The following is a 27,807-nucleotide window of genomic DNA, read 5'->3' as shown; positions in this document are numbered from 1 at the left end:
TTTTCATGTTGAATGTTTTTGTAATCATCATAGTTCAAGAATCTTTCAGTGTATTCAGAGTGAATTTGTTTAGAACATTTTCTCTTTGCTGTCAGTGTGCCTTTTGGGCGTTTAGAGAGAGTTTGTGGCCCTTGATGAACAACTTCATATCTTTACATGTAATATTGCTTCTATTAATGAGATCTTGAAAGAGTTGGATTTCATGCAGTCCATCTCATCATTTAGAAGTAGTTATGGCCCCTTAATGCCTATTTTCTCCTAATATTTGGTTTCCTAACACAGTTATCTATGTTACATCCCAACAGAGCAACTTGTGGTCAGTGGGGGCCTTAGCAATGCATTCATCTCTGATAGCTCCATTTAGTGATTGAGAGCCTTTTAGATGAGGTCATGTTTGATAATGAATAAAATCCTTGAGCATAATTTAACAAAGCAATCAATCTTTTGACATCCATGAGGAATATATAGTTTAATTAGAAAATTGTCCTTTCCTAACAAGCCTTTTTCACATTTTAGCTTGTTACAGGAGATAATTGTCCTTTCCTAACAGCCTTTTTCGAATTTTAGCTTGTTACAGGAACTAATTTTGACTTGTGCATTTGCATTGTACAAATGCACTTAATCTAGTTACCTCCCCTTCTGAAGCTGTATGAAGCACAATAAGGACTAATTTAAAAGACATTTGCATTTGTTGGTTAGAATATTTTACTTATGTTCAAATGATATATGTGTATTTTGTTTGTATGCATGACTCAACTTGGCTTTTTATTTTGCATAATAAAAAATAATTTTTTTAAATATTTTCAAAAGTTTGTGAGTATGTGGTAGACAGAAAAATATATGTTACAGATTGCAGAAATAATAGCTACCATTAGCATTATTGATAATTGATTTTTGCTTTGTTTGATCATTTTCATCAGTTAAGAATTAAGAGTTTATTACTTACTAGCGAAATTTTTTTGCATGTTATTTGAACATTTGTAATGTATCAAAACAAACTTAAGATTTCCCCACTACTGTAAACACTATTTACAATTTATGCTGAGTACTTAATATTATTGTTTAATTTCAGGGAAAACTGGTTGTTGGTCATAACATGCTCCTAGATCTGATTCACTTGTTGGGCCATTTCTTCTATCCATTACCAGAGGTGTGTTATTGGGTGGGGTGGGGTGTAATTTGGGTGTGAGGATTGTATGATGCAGTCCAAAACTTGGGTTCTTGGTTATGGTTTGTGCATTAAAAGAATCTGAATAATACTTGTACATGTTATCATGGTTCAGAGCCTAAAAGTGATGACTCTGAATCATGTTCTCTTGTGCAAATTAGAATTAAATGTTAATATTTACTTTTTTTGCAATAATGGACACATTGTTGATATAGAGTTGAAAATATTATTGATTAAGTATGCTTGTACTTTCTTTCCCCATTTTTTCCAGGCTCAGTTTCCAGAAATTGAAATAATCTTGCTTTTTAAAAACTCTTCATATGGTAGATTTATGACTTTACAATTAATTCATAAACTGCAAATTTATAATTGCACACAATAAAACTATGGCTTCAGTAAATTTCAAATAAAATGCCGTTGATTCACAATGGATAATATTTCAGAATCTCAAAATTTAAGATGTTTAATTGGGGGGGGGTATTTTATGACATTTATAATTTTCTTTTTCAATTTTTTCACCTTATAGCAATTACAAGAGTGTAATCTGCTCTTTTTGTTTCTTTACTTTTCACTTGAAATTTAATGAATTGTTTGGAATTTGTTACAGATATGAATTTTTGTTGTACCATTATTTTAGAAAAATGCATGACATGGTAAACTCAGTGTTGAAGCTTTGTTGCAATCCCATATCTCCAATTAGGGAGTGGGGATGGGTTTTTTTGTTGGGGGGGATGTCCATTAAAGAGAATTCCACCCAAGCGAATGAGGGAACAGAGGTCACCCCATACTTTCCACATATCTTGATAGAATTCAAGGCACAATTCCATGTGTTGCTTGCTTCTAAATAGAGATTTAACTTTGATTAAACCAACATTGCTCGCAGGTTAATTCTAGTGCTTTATTCCCCTCTGTCATAACTTGGAATCCATTTAGCCTCATATATATATATACATATATATATATATATATATATATATATATATATATATATATATATATATATATATATATGTATATGATGGTCTTTCCTAGATATACTCATCAAAATATTTTGAACCCAAATTTCTAGTGATATTAGTAATAAATGAATATATTCACATAATTATCTCACCTTTAAATCTTGTTATGCAAAACATAGAAGTTAACATTCCTTTTATGTTTCATCAAGACTGATAACATTTGTAAAGGACAAATAAATATACATGAGAACAGACGCATGGAATTATAGCAATATTATCAAAGGAGAAACTACCAAAAAAAAAATTATTAGTCAGGAAATTATTAATCAGGAGCAGAAAGAAATGGAATGGTCAAGGGAGCTAGTGAAAAGATTGACCATCATCTATCGGAATGCCAGTAATTACATCTTATAGCAATCCAAAAATTAATTTCTTCCCAGTGGTACAAACATGAGAACAGTTCTTTCAACAGAGTGATAAAATGATAAATGTTTTGGAAGGAATGAAAATTATTAATAGTAGATGTCCTGAAAATTGGAAACAAATTCTTAACAGGTCTAAATTTAACTTCATTGAAAGAGAGGTCAGGTAACCAAATGTGGTATAAGTAGATGTAAAACATGTTCTAATATAATAGAAGGAAACATGTTTAAATTTTAAAAAATGGTAAGTTGTTTAAAGTTAAAGAGGACATGAATTGTAATTCAACAAGTGTGATTGATGCTCTAGCCTTTCACATTGGTCAAATGAAAATTGAACTAAGAGAATGACAGTAAATCATAAACAAGAACAGAATATCTTAAATTATTAAAAGTTAATAAAAGATCTACATATCTGCTTAGGATCAAACTTCGAAACCCTTCCCTTATATAAATTATTTGCTGATATGAATATTTAAGAGAAGAAAAGGAAATGTATTCCATATGTGCTCTACAACCAGAAATTTAATAGTTCTAATCTGAAATTCATGAAAAATTATTGAAATATTTTTTTATTTTATCAATCCATTGATGCAATTTCATAATTAGTGCATTTCTCTTATTTCTTTTTCTTTTGTCTTTTTCTAAGCAATGTAAAGGGTTTTCATTAATTTTTTCAGACTTACAAATGTGTTTTGTATACAAATATTGTATATAGATGTTTTAATGTCTATATCTTGCCTATAAACAATGAAGTAAGTGACATAACAATGACATCAAATTGCTAATTTACAGAAATACTTTGAAAGTACAAGTTATCAGCTGAATAGCAGCTATGATGATGATGCAAAAGCACTTGAAAGAATAAAGGATGAACATAGCTGATATGTTGAATTTGCAAATTTATTTCTGTATGTGAACCATCAGTGTGGGGTGGGGTGTGTGCATGCAAAGGAACTAATTTATGCAGCCAGCACTGGCTGAAGTGTGTCTCACTTCCCCCTAGGTACTTGCCCCATGGTGATAACTTTGCAACTGTTTAGTACCCTATCCTCAAATGTATATAGATGGTTACTTAGCATTACAAGAAAAATTAATTTAAAGTCACCACAGGTTTCCGAGTCTATCATTACCCTTCTGGGTCCTGTCTCTGGGGCTATAACTTTGAAGCAGTTGAGATCCCCACCCTATAATCATATATAAACTTATTGCCATAAAATGGCCAAGTCACGCAACCAACAATGGTTCCCGAGTCTCCCTAAATGCTCAGTTGTATATTAGAAACTCTTAATAAGTTCACCCTAAAAATATAAAACAGTTACTTTGCATGAAATAAGTTCACCCTAAAAATATAAAACAGTTACTTTGCATGAAATGGGGAATTCAATACAGGTCCCAACAGAAAGGCATTAGGCTGAAACCAGGGCATGGTTTAAGCCATCATACCTGTAGCATGAGTCAGTGACATTAACTAAAATGCTTAATTTATTTTCTTTGAAACAATAGTATTTTTTATTTTATTTGTATCCTGATTTAATATTAATATTTTTGTTTTCTTATTTCAGTCCTATGAAGAATTCAAGTTGATGGCACGCTGTATATTTCCCAGGTAAATCAGAATAAAGTCATCCTTCAGTTTTTATTGTCAGGAGATACACAATTGTACTTAGATAACATAAAGTGCCAAGAATATTTTGGTGTTTTTTTTTTTGTTGTTGTTGTGAGTTTCTAAGGTCACTGGCAAAATAAGGCTTTATGCCAAAATTGAACAAGTGATTTTAGTTCTGATGAATGTTTATGCAAGTTATCTAAGTTTCATTGTGTGGTGTTTAATCATTATAATGCTACTCATGGAATCCACAAAAGTGGCTGGCATTATAAGTGAGAGCCTCAGTATACTGATGGCATATATAGTGGGGAACCACAGAATATTACTAAGTTATATTCATGTCAGTTTTCAGCATGATCAGCAGTTTATCCTACGTATGCAATGGGGGGGGGGTGATATTACCAGTGATGATGTGTACAGAAGCTATTATGTACAGTTGGAGAGCCCACTGGTTACCGGACTTCAATATGGTCAGCAGCATTTGGGGATCAGGGGAACTGCCTCTTTACATTAATCTCCGAAATAAAGGTTGTCATAATTTCGTTTCAGTTCTGGAGAGTCTGACTCTGCAGGAAGTTCCTCCTGCTTATGTCAGATAACTCTGTAGATTCACATCATGAGACAGTGATACCAGATTACTCAACCTGTGCATGCTGGTTTGGTAGTTTCTTTGATGGTGTTGCAAACTTCAGATCAGGGTACAGATCAGATACATTCCCAATGTCCTGGCAGACACAAATGTCCTGGCTGATGTTCTCTACAGAATGGTTTAGATTATTCACTTGGAATGGTCTGGTTATACATCAGTTTTTCATCAGATTTTTGCACTTTGATTATGTCCAATGATCAACCTTTATGCAACAAGGTGGACTCACATATTTCCAACCTCTTTCTTACCAATTCCGGGGGCCCCAAGCAGCAGAGTGTTCTAAAGCACTCACCGTTACGGATCGTTGCCAACTCACCTCTGTCTGAGTGGGTTCGAGTCTCAGGCTCACCCAGTGAGGGTACGTCAGAAAGCTTGCCAGTAGCTTCTCGTGTGTCGGTGGTTCTTTCTGGGGTTTTCCCAGGTTCTTTCTCCACATTTATACTGGCTACCATGTATAGCCTATCTCGTGCTGCAAAATGGCATTAAACCCTACAACAACAACAACAACTTTCCAGTTCCAGACCAAGAAGCTTGGACCTTGGATGCAATGTCAGTTGGTTGGAAGGGGTTGTGGACTGTTGCCTCCATCCCCCAACAGTCTGTGTACCAAACATAATATAGAAATTAAGTTGTCACAACTGCAAGATGATTCTGATTGGACAAGGCCTGGGTCAGTTATCTACCTGATCTAGTGATAGACCTACCATACCATATCTTCTCAAACAGCTTGGCCTTATAGCTGAGAACCAGTTACAGTCAGTGGACAGTCTGAGTGTCATTGTATGTTCCCTCTCATTAATAGATAAATCAAGAGTAGCAGCCATGCAAGATCTTATCCATGCCCACAAGTACTACTTGAGGCACTCAGAGACAATTCCTGCCAACCACAAATGACTTTCTCCCTAAGGAAAAGCAGAACATCACCACTCAAGCCCTATCTTCAAGACTTAAGTGGGCTATATGCTCTGCATACTCCAAAGTCACAAAAGATCAGAGTCATCCAGTGAGGATTCTACTTATGAAATCAGAGCAGTCTTTGTGAGCATCTTGTTCAGATGCAAATATTTCATTCTAGTGGCAGCAAGGGGAGTGAAAGAGCATGGGTTATTGCCCTCTGTCAATATGAGATAGACAAAAAAGACTAATTTATGTCATTTAGTTGGGCTCGATTCTGGAGATAGAAAGCTTATGTTCCTAATGTTAATTTGATGGGAAAGTATTCTTGGAGAATCATAATTTACTTGAAGAATTTGCCTTCCATAGACATGTGTAGGTTTCACGTGTATCGGGACACGGCAGTTTTCCTCCTCCTCTCCTCCCCCCCACCCCCAAGAAAACAAGCTACATTTTCGTTTATATTTAACTTCTTATAATTGGGAAGAGATCCTATTATCTCTCCAGAGAGATTACTGTTTCAGGATGATAATAATGTCTTATCTTTTCTAACAGATTTTTAGAAATTTGCTAATGATCATTAGGACAGAGTGCACCTTCACCCTTATAAGGTTTCCAGACTTTTCCTTTCCAACTCAGATGGTCAAAGAGGAAGTTACATGGTATATAAATCCAGTTTGTAACAACTATGAAATCCACAAAAAATGGTGCCCATGAACAATAGTCAATTTCGCCGTAATTTAAAATATCCCAGGAAAAGCAGTCATAGTGGCCTACTTCTTTAAGGTTCATTTTAGGAGTGTAACAATTAATATATCAATGCATCAATACTTTTGCTGTACTGATACTCATATTGACACAAAATAATACTTACAATATGCAAGTTATTTTAATCTTCAGCAATCATGAATAAAGTCATTTGCCTTCTTATTCTTTCAGTTGAGAATTTATTGAAAACAGCTGTTGCAGGCACAGGCACTCATTTTTGTTAGTAAAATGAAAAGACTTTTGAGAACCCTGTCACCTTCAACAAATAAACACAAAGTCCCATGGTTGGTCATCTGCCACCCGCTTGCCAATACCATGCTAATTTTCTTGTCCCAATGGCATGGCCAGCGTAACGGATGCATTCCGAATGTGTTACAGATGTATTATGAATTACATTATTTCTTTGGTTTTGAAGAAAACATCATAATGCCTTCCAAGTTAAAGTGAGACATGAAATTGGTAATATGTTTTTAAAACATTCATGCGGTGCTAAACAAAGAGTGTTGTGGCTAAAGTGAGTCCTGCATCTGATCAAATGGAGCCTGCCCTAAGTGACCTAAAATGTTGAACTCACTGACAACCAGCAGATAGTATGTTTGAAAGTATTGTTGCTATCTTGTCATGGTTGAGAATGGCATGTAAATTGATGCTAAGTCTATATCTGTCTGCACACTGGAAATATGTATGCCAACACATATGAAAGGGTACCACCTACACCTCTCCCTTGATAACTTGCACACAACAGGGTCCACAAACATAGACCGCACTACAAGCGAGGGCACGAGTTATCAAGGGACCTCCAAAAATAGAAAAAATCCACTTATATATCAAGATATCCATGGGTGGGGGTAGGGAATTGGGCTGTTTGATGACTGAATCCTCCTTTTATAATCACGTCGATAATAATTGTTAAAAACGTGCTTTTTCTAATGAAGTTGTTTGTTATTCTGTATAAATAACATTTATTTTCAAAATTTCTAACACGTAAAAGAGCGTTCCAACTGGTTTCAACAACCACCACATGTATGCAAAAACGTGTATTACATCACTGCTTTTTGTGTTGTTGATTAATCTGGTTCTCAGAGTGGTATTAAGTAGTATACTAGCAAGTTGGGAGTCTAAGTAGCCGGAAACTAGACTATCTGTTGATATACCACCAAACAAGATTCCTTTTTTCAAAAACTACTGACATTTATTTCATGAGACAATTGCCTACATTGAAACTCAATTTTTGTATTGTTCAATTATTACAGAATTGATGTCATAATTTCATTGAAAGTAATAGTGAAACTTCTTATCATCCTTGAGGATATCTGTAAGTGCCAGTTCAGAAATTCTGAGAAAATTGCTTGCCCACAATGGTTCGTATCTGTGAAACCAAGCTCATTATTTTACGAAGTATTCGTTTCTCTTGGTTGCTGCTATCTTTGATCACAGTTATGAAAGAGTTGGTTAATTTAAGGTAGTTTATGTTACATACACAATAAAATTTATAACGGTGTTCAATTGATCAACTGAAGTGAGTTCACCTGACAAACAACTGGGACCGCTAGATTTTAAGTATGTAGGATTTGTGTGCCTTTTAACTTTTTTTTATATTCTACTCCTTTATTTGATTCAAAAGACATAATTAGCTTGATAGGGCCTAATACAAATGAGACCAGCTGTTAATTATTGCAACAATACAAGAAATACTTCCACAAGTCAGTTACCAAAACACAGTCGGCACTTAATTAGGTTCTCAGAGAAATGCTTGTGGACATAGCTGTTTTAGTAGATTGACACATTTTACGTTTAAATACACATTGCATTTATGATTACGCTTAAGTGAAATTAAAAGATTAAAACACAAATTTCACTTAATAAAAATTATTTAATTGGCATTTGAATATTAATGTACTACCTACACAAGTGACATTTTCAATGATCGAAATATTCTTGAATATCTTTAATTATGGTGTGTACTAAAAATGTCAGTTTGGAAAGAAAATGTAACCAATTAATGACTTGTTATTAAAAGTTGATAATTTCAAAATGTTAATTAAAGTTTCCAGGTCATATTTACCATTTTTAACCATGAAACAAGCGATATATCAATGTTTCAGTTACCAATTTTGATCATGATTTTTTTCAAGTTCAAGAAATAGGGATGAGGTTTTTGGGCTATTTTCTGGTTTTAAGAAAAATGGGATCCATGCCTGACCCCGTGTTATAAGCGGTTTCACGAGTGATCAGGGCGCGAGTTATCGAGGGATTGATGTACTACTGACAGACCTTAACAAAGATGGAAAAACCATCAAGTTCATATGTGTATCAATAATGTATCATTGTAGGCAATGTATTGTCAATCATATTGATACATGGCATAGGTGTATTGTTTCACCATAGTTAATTTATCCCAGCATTGAAGTTAAGTTTTCTTGCCACTATTTTCAGCTTCATGCAGGGTACAATATTTATAGAAAACAATGTATATTTTGCATGGTTTGCCCACCCCATTAAGGGGTCCTGAGTGGCCGAGTGGTCTAAAGCACTCACCGTTCCAGATCACTGCCATCTCACTTCTGTCTGCGTGGGTTCAAGTCCAAGGCTCGGCTAGCGTGGGTACTTGGGAAAGCCTGCCAGTAGCTTCTCGTGGGTCAGTGGGTTTTCCAGGGTTCTTCCTCCAGCATTTATACTGGCCGCCATGCATAGCCTATCTTGTGCTGAAAAATGGCATTAAACCCTACAACAACAACATGGCAGCTATATATTTTGTGAAATATATAAAATGTTAAAAGCAATTAAAGAAATAAATTAGAAGTTTGAAAAAAAGAAAAGATTTAATAAACATAATCATTAAATGTACTGAAAAATGGGTAATGTTTAGTTCTGGGTTTGCTGTTTCTTTAGTATTAGCATTATCCTTCTTTTAAAAATCCTTTTCTCTTTGAAAACACTGTTCTACAGAATTTCACCCAACGATACTATTTTATTCCCTCAACTATTTGTAAACATTAATTTTTAATTCACAACAAGCAGACTTGCTCTTTTGAAAAACATATTACCTAATTGATAGATGTCTCCAAAAAATTTGGATGGTGAGGTTTTATTTGATCATATCCTAAAATAAGTTATGGGGAATGATAATAAATGTTTGTTGTTGCTAGTATCTTATTTCTTATTTTAAGCCTAAGCTTCACATGTTTTCATTTAAAGGTATGATGCACTGACACACTTGTGATATAGTAAGGTTTTGATGTGGTGTGTGGGCCTTATGTGTAGTATAGACCCATGGGAAATCATGTAACTAGAGGGGTTTTGACAAGTTCAGAAGCCTTCACAGCTCATTTGTAATGTGTTTAACTCTATTTCACATAAATAAGTGTTGCCTACAATCAGTATCAATAAACTAAGTTGTACGCCTCTGCATCATCTGCATAGAAGCACATTTTGATAATGACTACAGTAAACATCAGCCATTTTGAGTTGCTTTCACATTTAAATTATAGGGATTTGAAAAGTTCAGGAGAAAAGCTTTCACAGCCCTTTTGTTTTGTGGCTATAGAGCATTTAGCTCAGTACCTCACATAAGCTCAGATGACTGTGCATCATCTGCACATAACCACATTTTGATGACTACAGTAAATGTCAGCCAGTTTTAGCTGCATTTTGGAGCGCAACCTTCATAGAATAACTCATATTAAAAACAATACATATTGAGGAAAATTGCCTTGATGTTACATCATATAGTTGATATATAAGATAAAGTTATAGTCTGCTATTTAAAAATAGTATATGGATCAGATTCTCCCATAACCAGACACAATGTTGTTGACTTTGTTAAGCATTTGTAGAGCTTGGATGAAGACTATGAAGGATTCTGTAAGCCAGATAAAAGCTCTGATATTGATTGTAGGCAACACTTATTTTGATATTTCATCATATTTAGATAATTAATGCAGTCTGATTTTTTTAGAATTACAAGATCTATATTTGAAATCGGATTTTTCAGAATCACATTTTCTGAGTCATCATCTTCAGATCCATTGTTTATTATCAGTGATAGTTTCCATTAGTCATGTGATAACTAAAGCTGTCAAAATTTAAGGAGACCGCTCCGGTGGCCTAATGGTTAGAGCATCCATCTCAGATGTGGGAGGTCGTGTGTTCGATCTTCAGCCGAGCCATACCAAAGACTTACAAAAATGGTACTAACAGCTGCCTCACTTAGCATTCAGCATTATCAGGTTAGTGTTAGGATTGGTCAGCCTGGTGTCAGGATAATGTGACTGGGTGGGACATCATGCTACGTGTCTGTGACATATGCCCCAGTGCTAGGCATCACTTTAAACTGCCACACTGCAAACATTGTAGCAATATGGCTGAAAAATTGTTAAAGCTACATTAAAAATCAAAATCACACACACTCAAAATTTAAGGAAACTTCTGCCGGGTACCTGTCAAGCCTAACGATCATTCACCTAGTCACCTGATCAAAGGGATATGTTGTATTAAATGTGAACCTGAACTGCTTAGTTGTAGGCTCATAAATGCCAATCCCCTAGAGAGATATAAGCATAATTATTACTAATATAAATGGCAAAAAAGCCTTATTTGAGCATACAACAAGAGTAATCTATATATTACATGCATTAATTACAAAAAACTTTATGCAAAACCTGCATTTATTTTTGCTGCTTAAATGGATTTAGTTAAAATACTTGTCCTAAAATCCGTCTCTAAAATTTTTCACTCATATAACATCCATGAGTCACTTTGACAAAGCCCATTTCTATTTGTGTCTGGCACCATTTTATTTTTTCAGCTTAGACTTGTCTGCTGTGTATGTTTATCAAAATACTTTAAATCTATGACACATAGTTTGATATTCAAGAAACCCATCCATTTTCTTGGAATTTTTTCATGTACAGTTAGTATAAATAGAAAATAAATTAGATGATGGTCTAAGGATCGATAAATGTGCTGCAGCCAATGGTCAAACAATACAAGCCTTGAACTGTAATTGTTTTTCTGTTTTTTACATACTCCTAATGTCTTTGATCTGAACTTTGAAATCATGTTGTTGTTTTTTCTATGGGTATCCAGCTACCCATTTTATATCCCAGGCTATTAACAATGGGAGAGTACCCGGGTACCCATTGGCAGCTTTAATAATAACAATAAAGGTATTAGGATTGCATATAGATGTATCAGATCATGAACATTTCAGAATTGTTGTTTATTATTAAAGTATGTAGGATTTTCAAAATTGGGAATGTTTTATTGCCTTGTACATTAGTTTCTTTGTTTCAGATTATTGGACACAAAACTGATGGCTAATACACAACCATTCAAGGTACATTTTTTTAATCTTTCAGTTAATCTTTCATCATTTGCATTTTTGCAAAGACTTTTATTATAAATGATCTCTGTGCACTTTTGTTTACACAGTCATGTCCTAAGTGTATACAATTGGGTATCTTGAATAATTGTACCCATTTGATGTGGCTAAAGCAATCACCGTTCCGGATCACTGCCATCTCACCTCTGTCTGTGGGTTCGAGTCCAAGGCTCGGCTAGCGTGGGTACATGGGAAAGCCTGCCAGTAGCTTCTCGTGGGCTGGTGGTTCTTCCCTGGGTTTTCCAGGGTTCTTCCTCCACCAGTTATACTGGCCCACCATGTATAGCCTATCTTGTGCTGAAAAATGGCGTTAAACCCTAGAATAACAACAACAACAACAAAATTTGGAATTTTTGAAGAAGTTTTATGAATTTAATGTCAGATGCCTGCATAACATTTTTTTATTTTGGAATTCTTTTACTCATCAAAAAATGTTTGAATAGTATCTTTAATTACATTTAATATAAATCTGTTTTATTCTGTTGTATGTTTGGGGGAGCAGGACAGGTGAAAACAAGTTTTTGATCAGTAAACTGAAATGTTGTGAAACATTGTCAAAAGACCTGATGATTACCCCTTAGTGTTGAAAACATTCTGAAGTCAGGTTAATTACTGGTACTACTTGGGGAAAAACATTTTTTGGTTCATTTCTATTAAAGAATGGGGTTGGGGGGCATTCCCTAACATATTTCTGCATCTGTACAAAAATGATTCCATATGTTTGCCTGCACTTTTTTAATTTGAATAAAGGTAAAGTTTCTCAGTCAATGTAGTAATCATCTGTTTTCTTTCATGCATGATCAGATTTTTTGTTGGTTTGACATGTTTGTTTTTGTGATGTCATACTCCAACATCCACATAGCACATGCTGTTCAAGCTTTTTATTTATTAAAAGATTGCTTATTACACTTCTTATTATATCCAGTTAGGTTTTGCCCTTAGGTCATATTTTTTTTAAAGCACGGGTGGGGCATTCTTATATTTATTTGATATGTCACACCTTATATGATTTATAAAAAAGGTTGAAATATTAAGCAACTTTTATTTTTAAGATATTTATAGGGATTATTTAAATTTTCTGAAATTTGATAGAATAACATTATCCTGATAATTTGATCACTAGTGTTAGATCATGTTACATCAGCAGTCAAGATTGAATTATAATGATAATTATGTAACTTTTTTCCAGGAAAGAATTGTGATGTCAGGATTGTTAGAGTTGAAGAAGACAGTGGAACAGGAACCATTCTGTAAACCAGATGTTGGTAGGTACTGTGTATTAACACTATATGCCTTTTCTGTGTGTTATCCATGATTAGTTGGTTCACTACTGGAAAAATATACTCCACCTCCAGCTTGATTAAAACAGATGGGTGCCCTCCCTTCTGTTATTCAAAGATGTATGTTACAGGTAAGATAAAGCTTACAATGCTGTGTGGAATGAAATTATAATAGTTTCCGGTTTGATAAATATTAAAAGTATCACTGTATGCTATTGGAGATTACCAGCAGTAGGGAAAATGCATCATCAATATTATAATGCATTTTCGGGGTGGGGTGGGGGAAGAGAGATACAGAGAGAAGGATGCATATGTATTCCATCACATTTTTATTTTTGCACCTCATGATCAAAATAAACTATGGTCCAATATATGAGAGAGAGAGAGAGAGAAAGTTAAGCTCTTCGTGGATCTTTTTGTGTTCTTTTTTTAATCTTATTGCCCTCTTGTTGCTGAAGCTTTTGTCAAAGTGAGAAAACATTAATAAATGAAACAGTAAATGTAAACTATGAAAATACAGTGTGACCGTGCTATAACACGGTAGTTGGGAGCCATAAAATTGGACCGCGTTATATACCGAACCGTGTTATATACATCCAAGTCAGCTGAAGAAAATGTACCCCACCCCCAACAAAAGAAAATTGGGGTGGGGGTGGGTAATAAATGCGGGCGGTAAAATACGTGCTTCGTCGGCACAGTTACTGTCTTGAATTGATGCATATTAAATGAGAAATACACCTGTAGTGAAAACAGAGAAGACATAATATAATAGTTTATTTTATTTAGAGAACCATAAATTGGTACATATACGTGAATCCTGTTTATATATAACTATCTAATGTATAGCATGAATAGAGTATCAACACCATGTTCTCACCTGTGAACCTCATCATATACATTGAATCCACAATACAAGTGATTTCATCGAAAATATGCACACACAGCATTAAAATATTCATTAATTTTATTTGATATGTCACACCTTATATGATACGGATTATTTGATTGTTATGTGCAACAAGAAAATTGTGATATAATGTCTTTGTCATGGTTATTCATCTTCTAACTTGTAAATTTTAACACACATATGTAATAAAATTTAAACAACGTATATTACAAACAATGTACATTACTGGTGTATGCTGCTTTAGCTCAATTACGTCTGATCTATGTTAATTTTTAATACTGACAGTCATGTAATTGTTTAAAATACACATTGTGGGATCCTATATTTGCTCATACACAATCTCTTCCCCAAAATGAAATATTTTTTACACATTATATTTTGTACTCTTAAAGAATTATTTTCCACACAAAAAATATGATAAAGCAATTTGGATGACGTAATCCATATATAAGTCGATTTGGAGTTTGAGACGAAGCTAAGATTTTAAGGTCAGAAAGTATCGTCTTATAGGCCGGCAAATATGGTAGTGCCATGAATGTCAAAAAGAATGCCATGAATAAAGATTTTCGTATTTAAAGGAGGATTGTCGAAGATTAGAGCTAATGTGTGTGTGTGTGGTTTGGATCCTTGGTGCAGCCTTAACAATTTTTCTGTCATATCACTACTGTCTGCAGTGTGGGCGTTTATAGTGATGCCTAATACTGGGGCATTATGCCTCAGACATGTAGCTTCATGTCCCACCAAGTCAATTATCCTGAAACTAGGCTGACAGTTCCTTACACTGACCTCTTAATGCAGAGTACCAAACGAGGCAGCAGCAGGTACATTTTTATAAGTCTTTAGTATGACTCTGCCTGGGTTTGAACCTGCAACCCCTGCATCTGAGGCAGATGCTCTAACCACTTAAACCACTGGAGCAGTGCAATTTGAGCTAATACTGAAATTTAATTTTACATTTACTGCCCTGGCAAAGGTGAATATGTTTTTCTCTGCTTCATCACAAAGATAATATATTAGAATATGTTATCAGCAACATGTTCTTTTGTAAAAACAGTGCTCCATGGTCATAAATTGTTGTCCTTACCATAAAAGGTAACCCATTTGTTTTCATCCTTATATTAAGCTGAAAACATGATCAGTGTTGTCAGGCTTTCTGTTTGTGCACACACATTTGCATGGAGAATTGTGTCTGCAACTGCATTATTATTAAAGTCATATCTATCTGCATACAAGATAGTTACCCTACCACAGTGCATGACTGACAGAGACAAAAGCTACCAAAAGTATGACAGGTAGGTAAACAATAACAACACTGTATGTTCTATCATTGTCATTGTATCCCTTGATTAGGCTATTACATTACTGAATACATTAGAATCATTTTGTTTTAAGATATTACATTTTGGCAGTTATTTCTCTATTTATTTGACTTTTTTCATCTATCTGGTCACGCATGGTTGGATTTGTTGACGTTCATGTCTTCAGTTTCATTGAAGCTAAGGAACTTTGATAATGGACTGCATTTCAATGAGTGCGGTACATTTACTACAAAGTAGTTCACTGTGACCTATATTCCATGATGAAATGATTATTGTGAGACATGTTTAAGTTCTTATCTCCACCAAAATTCATGCCTTAGTCTTAACACCAGAGGATGCTCAGTTATTACAGCACTCTTACCCACCAAACCCTACCAGACCACACTAGTCATTATGTCAGTGGATTATATTTATAATAACAATGTTACCATCAATGAACATAATGTGGCATTGGTGCCCTTTTATTGTGTTTAATGCTAAAAATACAAGTATTCTTCACAACCTATTTATACATTACTATTGTTTTTTGGATAAGAATTTTTGTCTTGTATAAAGCATAGATGGACAATGGATCACTTTGTGTCTGCATTTTTGTCAGCATAGGCATCATCATTAAGATTTTGTATTTAGCTCAGTTTCTCTGGGTAAATATAGGCCATAGAGGCCTACATTTTAAAGCAGAGCATATTATGATGTCTCTCTGCCAGTCCATATGTTATAATTTCATTTCCACACAGTAACTCATGTTGTCCACTATTTCCGCAGAACTTTTCGTGTGGAAGAGGTAGTCTTTGCATGAATTAAAATTGTTCATATATATATAACCCACTCCTAAATATTAAAGGTTGGATTCCCACTTGAGTGCATTTCTTGCAATGAACCCTTCACCGTGAAACATTTTCTGATAGATTGTTTCAATCTCCAACCTATACGGCAGTGTTGCTTCAATGTTCAGCTCATGAAGGAACCTTTTGATACAGTAAATGTGGTTTGTATATTAAATTAATTCTAGGAAGTTAGCATTTATTATAAAATATAGCTTAAGTGCAGTCTATTTCCTTTGAGTATTTTTAACCAACATGTGTACTGTTTAATCACCTTAATTTATCTTTTATTATCTTGTTACCCTTATCCGTACCATTTATATTCCCCATTGACCTTCATACATTATCCTCACCATATCATGATTGTGTTTTTATACTTTTGTCACTTGTTGGTAATAAACCATTTTGACTCATTTTATGTAACAGCTATAGTGTCACTTATATAGCCATACAGTGCTGGTGTGCTGTAAAATCCACAATAAACCAACCAACCACCATCTACAGTTACAAAACATATAGGATGGCTTGTACTTGGGGTAAGGAGGAATCTGATTGATTTTAGGGTCAAACATCAAAGTTACTATGACCAGAAGAAGATGACTGATTTCCACACAGTAACATGAAGACATTATTATGTACAAAAGGACTGATAAAGACTGAGCTCTCTTGCCATCAATCTCTCTCTATCTCTCAATCAGTTCTCATCATGCCCACAGGTGCCACATCTTCTCTAACTCTGGTTGTATGATCTTGCCCGTGTCTAGTCCTTAGCTAGTGGTTTTGTCTGTTATTGTGGGTCCAACACAATTCTTCATCACATGATAGGCTATACATGGTAGCAAGTAAATCTGGTGAAGGAAGAACCACCAGCACAGTGAAGCTACTGACAAGCTTTCTCACATACCCATCTAGGCTGAGCCCAAGACTCAAACCCACGAGGACAGAGTTGAGATGTCAGTGATCTGTAAAGGCAAGCGCCTTAGCCCTTTTGGCCACCTGGGACCTAAGTTACTAGCCCCACACACATCCTTCATACTGGCAGAGTTGATCTGTATTTAGCATACACAAAACAGACTAATTTAGCAGTTTCTCCTTCAAATGCTTTCCCCGATCACATTAACGTTAGGGATATAAGCCTGCTACCTCTCGAATCCAGCCCTACTAAAAGACGAAAATTCGTCTTTTCTGTCTATCTCATATAGACCAAAGGGCAATAACTCTTGCCCCTTACCTCCCCTTGCCACCGCCAGGTGTCACTAGTTTTTAAGCTTCGCTTGTACTGATAACACGTACATTATACCTCCAAACAATCCAAGCCATCTTAGCGTTAAATTGGACCATCCAAAGTTAAATTTGGATTTATTGCGTTGGACAATCATTCTTCTACAGGTTGTATACATTATTTTAAAAATTTTTTCAAAATTGAGTGTCTTTGTCACCCTTACAGATTTCATCTACTGATGACCATGTTACACACACTATCGCTGAACTCGTGTTGTTAATTAGGAGTTAACGCGACACTAATTTCGCTTACTTCGTTAGTAACGGTTGTGGTATTAGCAAATTAATAACATGCTGAATTGCTAATTTGTGCTTTGTTTTCTTTTCTTGTGTTGTTTCAGTAGAAATGTCAACCAAATGCATGAAATGCAAAAAGTTCAAAGCAAAAGAAGACAACCATGACTCTTGTATTGTATGTACCAAGTGTACATCATCTGTACCATGCAGCGTGTGTAATACTTGGACAGAGCAAATGTGGGCTGATGTAGTCCAGAAGGCAGTAAAAGGGAGGGATAGACAGAATAAGTCGAAGAAAGATAGCATTGATGTCCTCAGTATACTTCCGAAGACAGCCTCCATTGCAAGTCTTGTGGGGGACGTTGGGGTCCCCCCTCCACCTAAAGTTCATCGTTTGCAACCGTCAGCCACAGTAACATCAGCGGCAATGGAGGAAAATAATGTTGACAGGGTACAACAGTCCACCTTTGAACAGATGCGTCGTTTGGTCCAGGAAACGACGACACAGCTATTGACATCAGGACAGATATTACCCTTATTTCCCTTGCTCGCTTCCACAGCTTTTTCTGACTCTTTGGGGGAATGTGCCCCCAATTTTAGGCTGCCCAGTGGGTGTAAGTCCCCCCTCATGTCCGAGCAAGGCCTTCGGGCCTGTAAGTCAGGACGTATGGGGTTTTTACCGGATCCATCAGATCCATTTCATTATACAACCTCTACATCACTGGCTGTCCAGCTGTCCCAGCATGGGGACCCTATTGCTAAAACGGTCGGACCAAATATGATTTATGGGGATCTTAGTGATAAATCCGTCCGTCAAGCTGTACCACTGGCAACATACCAATACTATGGCGGAGATTTTAGTGAGAAATCTGTCCGTCCAGCCAGGCCACTGGAGCAGCCGGTACCAGTGATAGCAGGACTGTCGCCAACATTCAGGCCGACCACAAGCCAGACAAACCAGCCGGCAGGGCCGGCCGTCCATATGTTCACGGCTTATCCACAAGGGAGAGTTAGTGACAGTGTCAAGGATGACGGAATCACATCATCTATGCCACCTGGTATGCTCTATCCAGAAATGCAAACTATTCCAGAACACGACTTGGCACAGAGTGAGGGTGACGAAACTCCTGCAAATCAGCCGTACATAGATCCAACCATGGAACGGACTGAGTTTGGCTTCAAGGCGGCAGTGGAAGAAATTTATAGAGTGTTGGCAGCTTCAGAATGCCCTCCACCTCCTACCGCCACTCAAGACTACAAAGTTAAGGCATCTGTAGATCTTGACGGGGAGGAAGAGACGCCGTCCTTCCGGCTCCTTCCCCAGTCGGCAAAACTTAAGGAGATCAGTCATCGTCTATCAGGATGAATAGGTGATCCGGGGAATGCTAAGGCATTCTTTTCAGAAGCCAAGTACCAGCGACGTTCTCGTGTCGCTGGTACAAAACTCATTCAGACGCCTTCAGTACGGATCTTCCGGCCGTGGACAAAAATATGGCAGTATTTCACATGTCCGCTCCACTGTTTTACAAAGTGGACAAAAATGTGTTCCATGCCATGTCAAAGCTAGTCCGGAACGTAGTCGCTACATCTTCAATGTTAGACTTGGCTTCATTAGCCATTTTCCGACTCGCAGAAAAATCTGACAATGACCACGCTTGGGAAGTGACGGCACGGATTGCTAGAGTTATTAACAGGGCAGCTCACCATTCCATGGATAATGCATTGACGGCTTCTGCCAACTTAGACCTGATACGACGTGACGCATGTCTGCGGTCCACATCGCTCAAGCCCCATCATCCTCTGGCTTTACGGATGACTCCGTTTGGGTCGCCTTTACTCTTTGGAGGAAAAATTGAAGAAGTTCGGAAGCAGGCAGCTCAGGAACTGCCCCTCCAACTCGCCACCCAACCCTCGCAGGCATTTAGAAAAAATCAGCCCCTGCCACAGCAGAGGGTTGATTGGACGACCAGGGACAAAGGATCCTTACAATCAAATGTGCAGTATAGATCCCAACCCACTACCAGGAGACAACAGTCTAATCAAGCTAGGAGGCAACCATACAGAGGCGGTAAGAAACAAAGTTTCTCCGTCTTCAAGTCTCCTAACTCTAAAAGTTGACATACCATCCCCACCACCCGCGGTAAGAAACAAAGTTTCTCCGTCTTCAAGTCTCCTAACTCTAAAAGTTGACATACCATCCCCACCACCCGCAGACAGCCTACCTGTGGGCGGCTGCCTCCTGCAATTTCAGGACCACTGGACCACCTTCTTTCCTCAGAACGATTGGGTGATCCAGGTCATTTCGGAGGGGCTTCGGATTTCATTTATCCAACCCCCTCCCCTGTCCTCCTCTCCCCTCTTCACGGACGTACCGTCCGATCGGGAGAAGGATACCTTTCTACAACAGGAGATACGGTCGCTCATAGAAAAACGGGCGGTGGAGATTGTGAAAAAAACGCAATCGCCGGGGTTTTATTCCAGGCTGTTTCTTATCCAGAAGGCAAACAGCAAGTTGAGGCCGATCATTGACCTGAGTTGCCTCAACCAATACATTTTACCACCGAAATTCAAGATGGAAATGGCGAGATCAATCGGTCTTTCCATCCGGCGGGACCAGTATGCCATCAGTCTAGATATGACCGACGCATATTTTCACGTCCCTATCCACCCCACGTCACGGAAATTTCTCCAATTCACTTACCGCGACACGGTTTATCAGTTCCAGGTCCTACCCTTTGGCCTCAATATCAGCCCTTGGGCTTTTACCAAGGTTATGGATTGCGTCGTCACCCTGTTCCGCTCGACTTCATCTACAGGGACAGCAGTGTACTTGGACAACATCCTCCAGAAACATATGGTAAGTTCTATTCTGCTCAAAGGCAGAAACGATCTTTTAACACTTTTAGATCATTTAGGCTTTCTCGTGAACTGGAAAAAATCCGATCTGCATCCATCCCAGCGTTTTGTCCATCTGGGTTTAGAGTTTCTCACCGATCTAAATCTGGTACGATTTCCTTGCGCTCGCATAATCCGGATCGTCGAACTCGTCAAGTCAGTTTCCAACAGGACGTGGATTTCAGTGAGAGAATTCTTGCAACTCCTCGGATTATTCAGTGCAGTGGCGGACTTGATCCCGCTTGACCGTCTTTTTATGCGTCCCTTACAGATGGTGTTACTGGCACAATGGCGCCCCTTTTCAAGTCCCCTCAATCAAACAATAATGATCATGCCTGAGATACGATCATTCCTGCGTCAGTGGCACAACCCCGGTTGGCTGTCCACGGGGTTTCCTCTGGAGATGCTCCAAACGGAGATAAGGGTATGTACCTATGCCAGTACCTACGGTTGGGGTGCCCACCTGTTGCCGGACTTCGCTACAGTCAGCGGCACATGGGAGCCAGGGGAGAGGCCTCTCCACATCAACCTTTGAGAAATGAGGGCTGTCATCAATGCCTTTCATTTCTGGAAGGATCAACTCTAAGGAAAAACTGTCCTCTTTATGTCAGACAACTCTGTGGTGGTGACTTACCTCCTCAAACAAGGGGGCACCAAATCACCAGACCTGTGCATTCTGATCTGGCAGTTTCTACGTTGGTGCGACAACCTCCACATCAATGTACAAATCAGACACATTCCCGGCAGACTCATTGTCTTGGCCAACACTCTATCCAGGAAAGGTCAAGTCATACACACGGAATGGTCACTCCATCAGTCAGTCTTTCTTTGGATTTGCACACTTTGGGGGCATCCGATGATCGATCTTTTTGCGACAAGGTGGAATTGCAGGTTGCCCACCTTCGTCTCTCCGGTTCCAGACCCAGAGGCTTGGGCCATGGATGCTCTGTCAATCAGCTGGGAGGGGTTGTGGGCATTCGCCTACCCTCCCACGGTTTTGGTACCGAAAATAATCCAGAGGTTAAGGGGTCAGAACTGTTGGATGATTCTGATTCCCCCTCTCAGATGGAACAAGTCCTGGGTCACCGATCTACTCGATCCAGCGATAGATCTACCCAGGAAGATTCCAACCAGCTCAAATCTTCTCAAGCAACCGCAGTCACGGGTGTTCCACCCCTGCCTGGACCGTCTTCTTCTTCACGCTTGACTCTTGTCCAGACAGCCTTGCGAGACAAACAATTTAAACCTTCGATTGTGGAGAGAATCTCAAGAGCAAGAAGGCCCTCCACTCTGAAGGCTTACGAGGGAATGTGGCGTGTTCTCAGGAATTGGTGCCATATCAGTAACATCGTCCTTTTGAGTGTCTCAATCCCTCAACTGGCCGACTTTTTTTCTCTGGCTTTTCGAGGAGAAACAGTTGGCCCCAATTACTATCAAAGGCTACCGCTCCATGATATCAGACACATTCCGCCATCATGGTAGATGTGATATTGGGTATAACAAAGATCTATCAGATCTTTTAGACAATTTTGATTTCAATCGACCAAAATCCCTCACCCTGTTTACAAAATGGAATCTGTCCTGGGTTTTAACATGGCTCAATTCAGACAAATTTGAACCTTTAGCCCACACTTCATTGAAGCTACAATCATACAAAACATGTTTCTTGATAGCCTTAGCTTCAGCATGCAGGGTGAGCGAGTTACATGCCCTTTCCAGTGACCCGAACTTTCTTCAGTTCAGATCAGATGGTTCGGTGGTCCTCCTGACACAACCAGGCTTTGTAGCCAAAAATAGGTTACCATCCATTGGCAATCAAAGAATCGTCATTCGCTCGCTCTCTTCCATAGATAAGTCAAGAGCAACAGCCATGCAAGATCCTGTTCGTGTACTCAAGCACTATTTAAAACGCACAGAGGCATGTCGGGACACACGTAAGCGCCTCTTTCTTCTGGTCAAAGCTGGTAAACAGGATATCACCCCTCAAGCCCTTGCTTCATGGCTGAAGTGGGTTATACGCTCAGCGTACTCTGAGGTCTCACAAGATCAGAGTCGCCTCATGAAGATTACAGCTCATGAGATTAGAGCAATCTTGGCGAGCCTTGCATTCGAACGTAATGTTTCGATCTGAGATATAATAGAAGCTGTTGGCTGGCATGCAGAGTCAACCTTCTCCAGTTTTTATCTCAGAGATTTGGCTTCGCAGAGGCAAACCTTGAATCTGGTAGGTCCGGTGTCAGCAGCCCAGATGACCACCAGACCCATTTAAAACAATCAGCACAGCCTATCAGCTTCGCTGGATTCGCCAGTGAAATTTCGTAGGTAAGAAGATTTCAATAACTATCTTCTTAACCGTATATAGGGGTCACATATCACGAGACCCTAGGCTGTGTTGCTGATGAAATTAGGAGAACGGGTTATCTTTCAAATGGGGAATCCAGCCATCATTCCCTAGAAGGTACCCGGGGTGGAGGTAGGATGCTCAGCATTCCCTCCTCCTATTACCTATTCTCCTAACATTAATGTGATCGGGGAACATATTTGAAGGAGAAAGCAAATTTTTAGTAAATTATGTTTCTCCGAGAATACTTACCGTTCACATTACTTAAAAACCCTCCCAACCACCCCCGCTATGCAAGCATCCTCGTATAATATATACCACTCAGCTTAGAAAACTAGTGACACCTGGTGGTGGCAAGGGGAGGTAAGGGGCAAGAGTTATTGCCCTTTGGTCTATATGAGATAGACAGAAAAGACGAATTTTCATCTTTTAGTAGGGCTGGATTCGAGAGGTAGCAGGCTTATATCCCTAATGTTAATGTGATCGGGTAAGTATTCTCGGAGAAACATAATTTACTAAAAATTTGCTTTATCCGCCAGTCTTTGACATGCCCTCAGAACCTCTGCACCATCTTTGAAGTCAGTTTGATTTGCTGCATATGCAATAATCGTCTTGTTTTCTACATTTTCATTTCTTCTATCAATGGCAAGAGACAGATGTATAGTCTACAAAGAAAACACCCTTTTACATGGCACTGTAGTAAGAGAAACTGTCAACAGAATACTTGCTAGAGTTTTGTAATCAGGAGAATTATAAAAATGTACATTATTTTCATACCTGGTTTATGTAGGTCAAACTATCTGCTCACAGTTAGCAAAACTCTGAAGTGAAGTGTGGGACTTTTTAATTTGATTAATGATCAGACCGTCAGGACCTCCAGACATAGTAATAATTCTTTTGAGAGACTCATAATAATGGCCTGTATTACCCTGTTGTTTGCTATGGGGTTTAACACATTGTTCAGGTCCAGCAAAAAATTCAACTACTCCAAAGGAAAACTTATATGAAATTTTGTGATTATGTTTCTGTGATTGGTGTTCTTAATATTACTAAATATAAGTCTATCTTGCAAGGAGAATGAAAACTGAATGTCTGTGTACTGGTCTGAAACATCAGGTTGATCCTGCAGGTCCTCAACAGATATGTGGTCAGTATTATAAAATAGCCTTTATAGTTTCCTTGGTGATTCATATCATAGACCTTTCCTGTTTTATATCGAATATATCTTTCTGAAATGTCTTTGATAATTTACCTTGGACATCAATATTGTCTTTCATCAAACATAAGGTTGCAATTAATTTAAATTCAGTATGGTGCAAAAAGCAAATATTATTGTATCCTAATGCCATTTATAAGATGTGTGATTTTATACTTGAATGAATTATTATTTGAATTGTTTGGTTATTTTTGTTATTATTATAATTCCTTATCATTGGTTTGTTATTGTAGTATTCTCCTTATTTGTGTTTGCCATCTATTTAACTGAATTATGATTATTTTCATCTGATTTATTTCAGATACTTAACTATTGACTGTCTGCTAGTCTATATGGCTGTCTATTAACTATTGACTGTTAGTCTATAGGGCTGTCTATTGACTGTTGACTGTCTGTTAGTCTATATGGCTGTCTAACTATTGACTGTCTGTTAGTCTATATGGCTGTCTATTAACTGTTAGTCTATAGGACTGTCTATTAAATATTGACTGTTAGTCTATAGGGCTGTCTGTTAACTGTTGACTGTTGGTTTATAGGCTGTCTATTAACTATTGACTGTCTGTTGTCTATAGGGCTGTCCATTAACTATTGACTGTCTGCAGAACTCCTTTTAGTTATATTTTCTTTTGCCATCTGTAGTGCCATGCTTAGCTGGGCCCCGAGGATGGTCATTTTTCTGTGCTATTCACTTATTGGCAGTGTTTGTATTTATCTTCTGAATTGTGATGTCTTTTCAGTGCAGTCCATTGGTAGTTAGTAGTACCACCAATAAACTGACTGGGAAGCTGATGTTTTAATTTTAGGCCTGTGTTCACACACAAGACATGCATTCTTGTATTGCTATCCTCTAAATACTTTAAACCATTATTTCTGGAACTTTTAAAATTTTGGCGTTATGGCTTTAGACTCATCATTGTATATTGTTCTGTATCGTCTGATTTCCTCTATTGACAAGCAGACAACATTTTTAAAATCAAACTCAAGCAAGATTACCTGCACAATTTGTGTTCATTTATGTTGCTGTTTATAGTACAAGAGGTGTGATCCTATGCAAAGTGCAACTGGTCAAGACTGGTTGAAATTACCATAATGTAACAACAATATTCCAGACTCATAAACTTGTGGAATTAGGGATTAAATTCAGATGTGAAATACACAATTTTTCTGTATGACATGTACATATTTTATGAAATCATTTTATATCCTAGATGTTATTTCTGCATGACTATGTACAAATTTACACGTATGGGAAAACCACCAGAGCTCTATTACTTATGTAATTCTGCTATGGAATTATTAGGGCTGTCTGAATATATGAAATTATGAACCAGGAAAGATTAATGCACATGAAGATAAATGTAGTCATAGCATCATATATATTACTTTAAACTTTTGCCTGTGATCTTATCTTTTATAGTAATCTCAGACAGCTTCGGTAAGCACTACATGGAGACATACACTTTTGCTTGTGATTAATGATCTCATTTTATACAGTAATCCCAGAAGGCTTTGGTCACCCCTACATGGAGACACACTTGCCTGTGATTAATGATCTCATTTTATACAGTAATCCCAGAAGGCTTTGGTCATCACTACATGGAGACACACTTTTGCCTGTGATTAATGGTCTCATTTTATACAGTAATCCCAGAAGGCTTTGGTCACCCCTACATGGAGACACACTTTTGCCTGTGATTAATGGTCTCATTTTATACAGTAATCCCAGAAGGCTTTGGTCACCACTACATGGAGACATACACTTTTGCCTGTGATTAATGATCTCATTTTTTACAGTAATCCCAGAAGGTTTTGGTCACCACTACATGGAGACAGAGCAGTTGCATGAGGCTGCCTATGATGCCTTCATCACAGGACTATGTTTTATTTCTATGGCCAACTATCTAGGTAGGTAATAGTAATGTATTACCTTTTTTTCATCCCTGCCAACTGTATATATACAGACAGACAAGTTTGTAATGAAAGTCTGCATCTCTACATATCAGTAAATTTTTTGAAATATTTGCATGAGTTGTGTGCAGCATAAGAGTGTTTTAAAAAATGGTGTCCATTGTATACTGGAAAGGTACTGGTAATGGCCTGCTGATTATATGTATGTTTGAATAGATCTGTGCACGGCCTAGTAATGTATTGTATGTTGGAATCGATCTGTTGACAGCCTGCTGATGATCTGTTATGTTGGAATGGATTTGTTGATGGCATGCTAATATACTATATGTTGGAATGGATCTGTTGACTGCCTGCTAATGTACTGTATGTTGGAGTGGATCTGTTGATGGCCTGCTAATGTACTGTATGTTGGAATGGATCTGTTGACACCCTGCTGATGATCTGTTATGTTGGAATGGATCTGTTGATGGCCTGCTAATGTAGTGTTACTGTATGTTGGAATGGATCTGTTGATGCCCTGTTAATGTACTGTATGTCGGAATGAATCTGTTGATGGCCTGCTAATGTACTGTACGTTGGAATGAATCTGTTGATGGCCTGCTAACGTACTGTATGTTGGAATGGATCTGTTGATTGCCTGCTAATATACTGTATGTTGGAATGGATTTTTTGATGCCCTGCTAATGTACTTCTATGTTGGAATGAATCTGTTGACAACCTGCTAATGTACTGTATGTTGGAATTGATCTGTTGATTGCTTGCTAATGTACTGTATGTTGGAATAGGTATGTTGACACCCTAATAATGTACTCTATGTTGGAATGGATCTGTTGACACCCTAATATTGTACTGTATGTTGGAATAGATTTGTTGCATGCTGATGTACTGTATGTTGGAATTGATCTGTTGATGGCCTGCTAATGTACTGTATGTTGGAATGGATCTGTTGACTGCCTGCTAATGTACTACATGTTGGAATTGATCTGTTGATGGCCTGCTAATGTACTGTATGTTCGAATGGATCTGTTGATGACCCGCTAATGTACTATATGTTGGAATGGATCTGTTAACACCCTAATAATGTACTGTATGTTGGAATAGATATGTTGATGGCCTGCTAATGTACTGTATGTTGGAATGGATCTGTTGATGGCCTGCCAATGTACTATATGATGGAATGAATCTGTTGATGCCCTGCTAATGTACCGGTACTGTTTGTTGGAACTGATCTGTTGATGGCCTGCTAATGTACTGTATGTTGGAATAGATATGTTGACACCCTGCTAATGTACTATATGTTGGAATGAATCTGTTGATGGCCTGCTAAGTACTATATGTTGGAATGGATCTGTTGATGCCTTGCTATGTACTGTATGTTGGAATGGATCTGTTGACACCCTAATAATGTACTATATGTTGGAATGGATCTGTTGATGGCCTGATAATGTACTATATGTTGGAATGGATCTGTTGATGCCCTGCTAATGTACTGTGTTGGAATGGATCTGTTGATGGCCTGCTAATGTACCGGTACTGTATGTTGGAATGGATCTGTTGACTGCCTGCTAATGTACTGTATGTTGGAATGAATCTGTTGATGGCCTGCTATTGTACTGTATGTTGGAATGGATCTGTTGGCAGCTTGCTAATGTTCTGGTACTGTATGTTGGAATGGATCTGTTGACTGCCTGCTAATGTACTGTATGTTGGAATGGATCTGTTGACAGCTTGCTAATGTACCGGTACTGTA

General features: G+C 37.7%; 1 protein-coding gene across 1 annotated transcript in view; it reads left to right on the top strand.

The window, feature by feature from the left end:
- The window catches only part of LOC149802955 (poly(A)-specific ribonuclease PARN-like), a 145,669-nt gene that overhangs the window by 47,111 nt on the left and 70,751 nt on the right, over positions 1-27,807 (top strand). The window contains exons 11-15 of the mRNA XM_089952468.1: positions 1,073-1,150; positions 4,112-4,155; positions 11,762-11,804; positions 13,039-13,114; positions 25,944-26,054. Coding sequence (XP_089808594.1) covers positions 1,073-1,150; positions 4,112-4,155; positions 11,762-11,804; positions 13,039-13,114; positions 25,944-26,054 — 352 coding nt within the window. The remainder of the gene's footprint in view (positions 1-1,072; positions 1,151-4,111; positions 4,156-11,761; positions 11,805-13,038; positions 13,115-25,943; positions 26,055-27,807) is intronic.

The sequence above is a fragment of the Sinohyriopsis cumingii genome, chromosome 3 (genome assembly GCF_028554795.1).
Source record: "Sinohyriopsis cumingii isolate HCF-2022 chromosome 3, ASM2855479v2, whole genome shotgun sequence".
Classification (NCBI taxonomy): domain Eukaryota; kingdom Metazoa; phylum Mollusca; class Bivalvia; order Unionida; family Unionidae; genus Sinohyriopsis; species Sinohyriopsis cumingii.
Note: the sequence above shows the minus strand (reverse complement) of the source record. Positions and strands in the feature narration are given on the sequence as shown.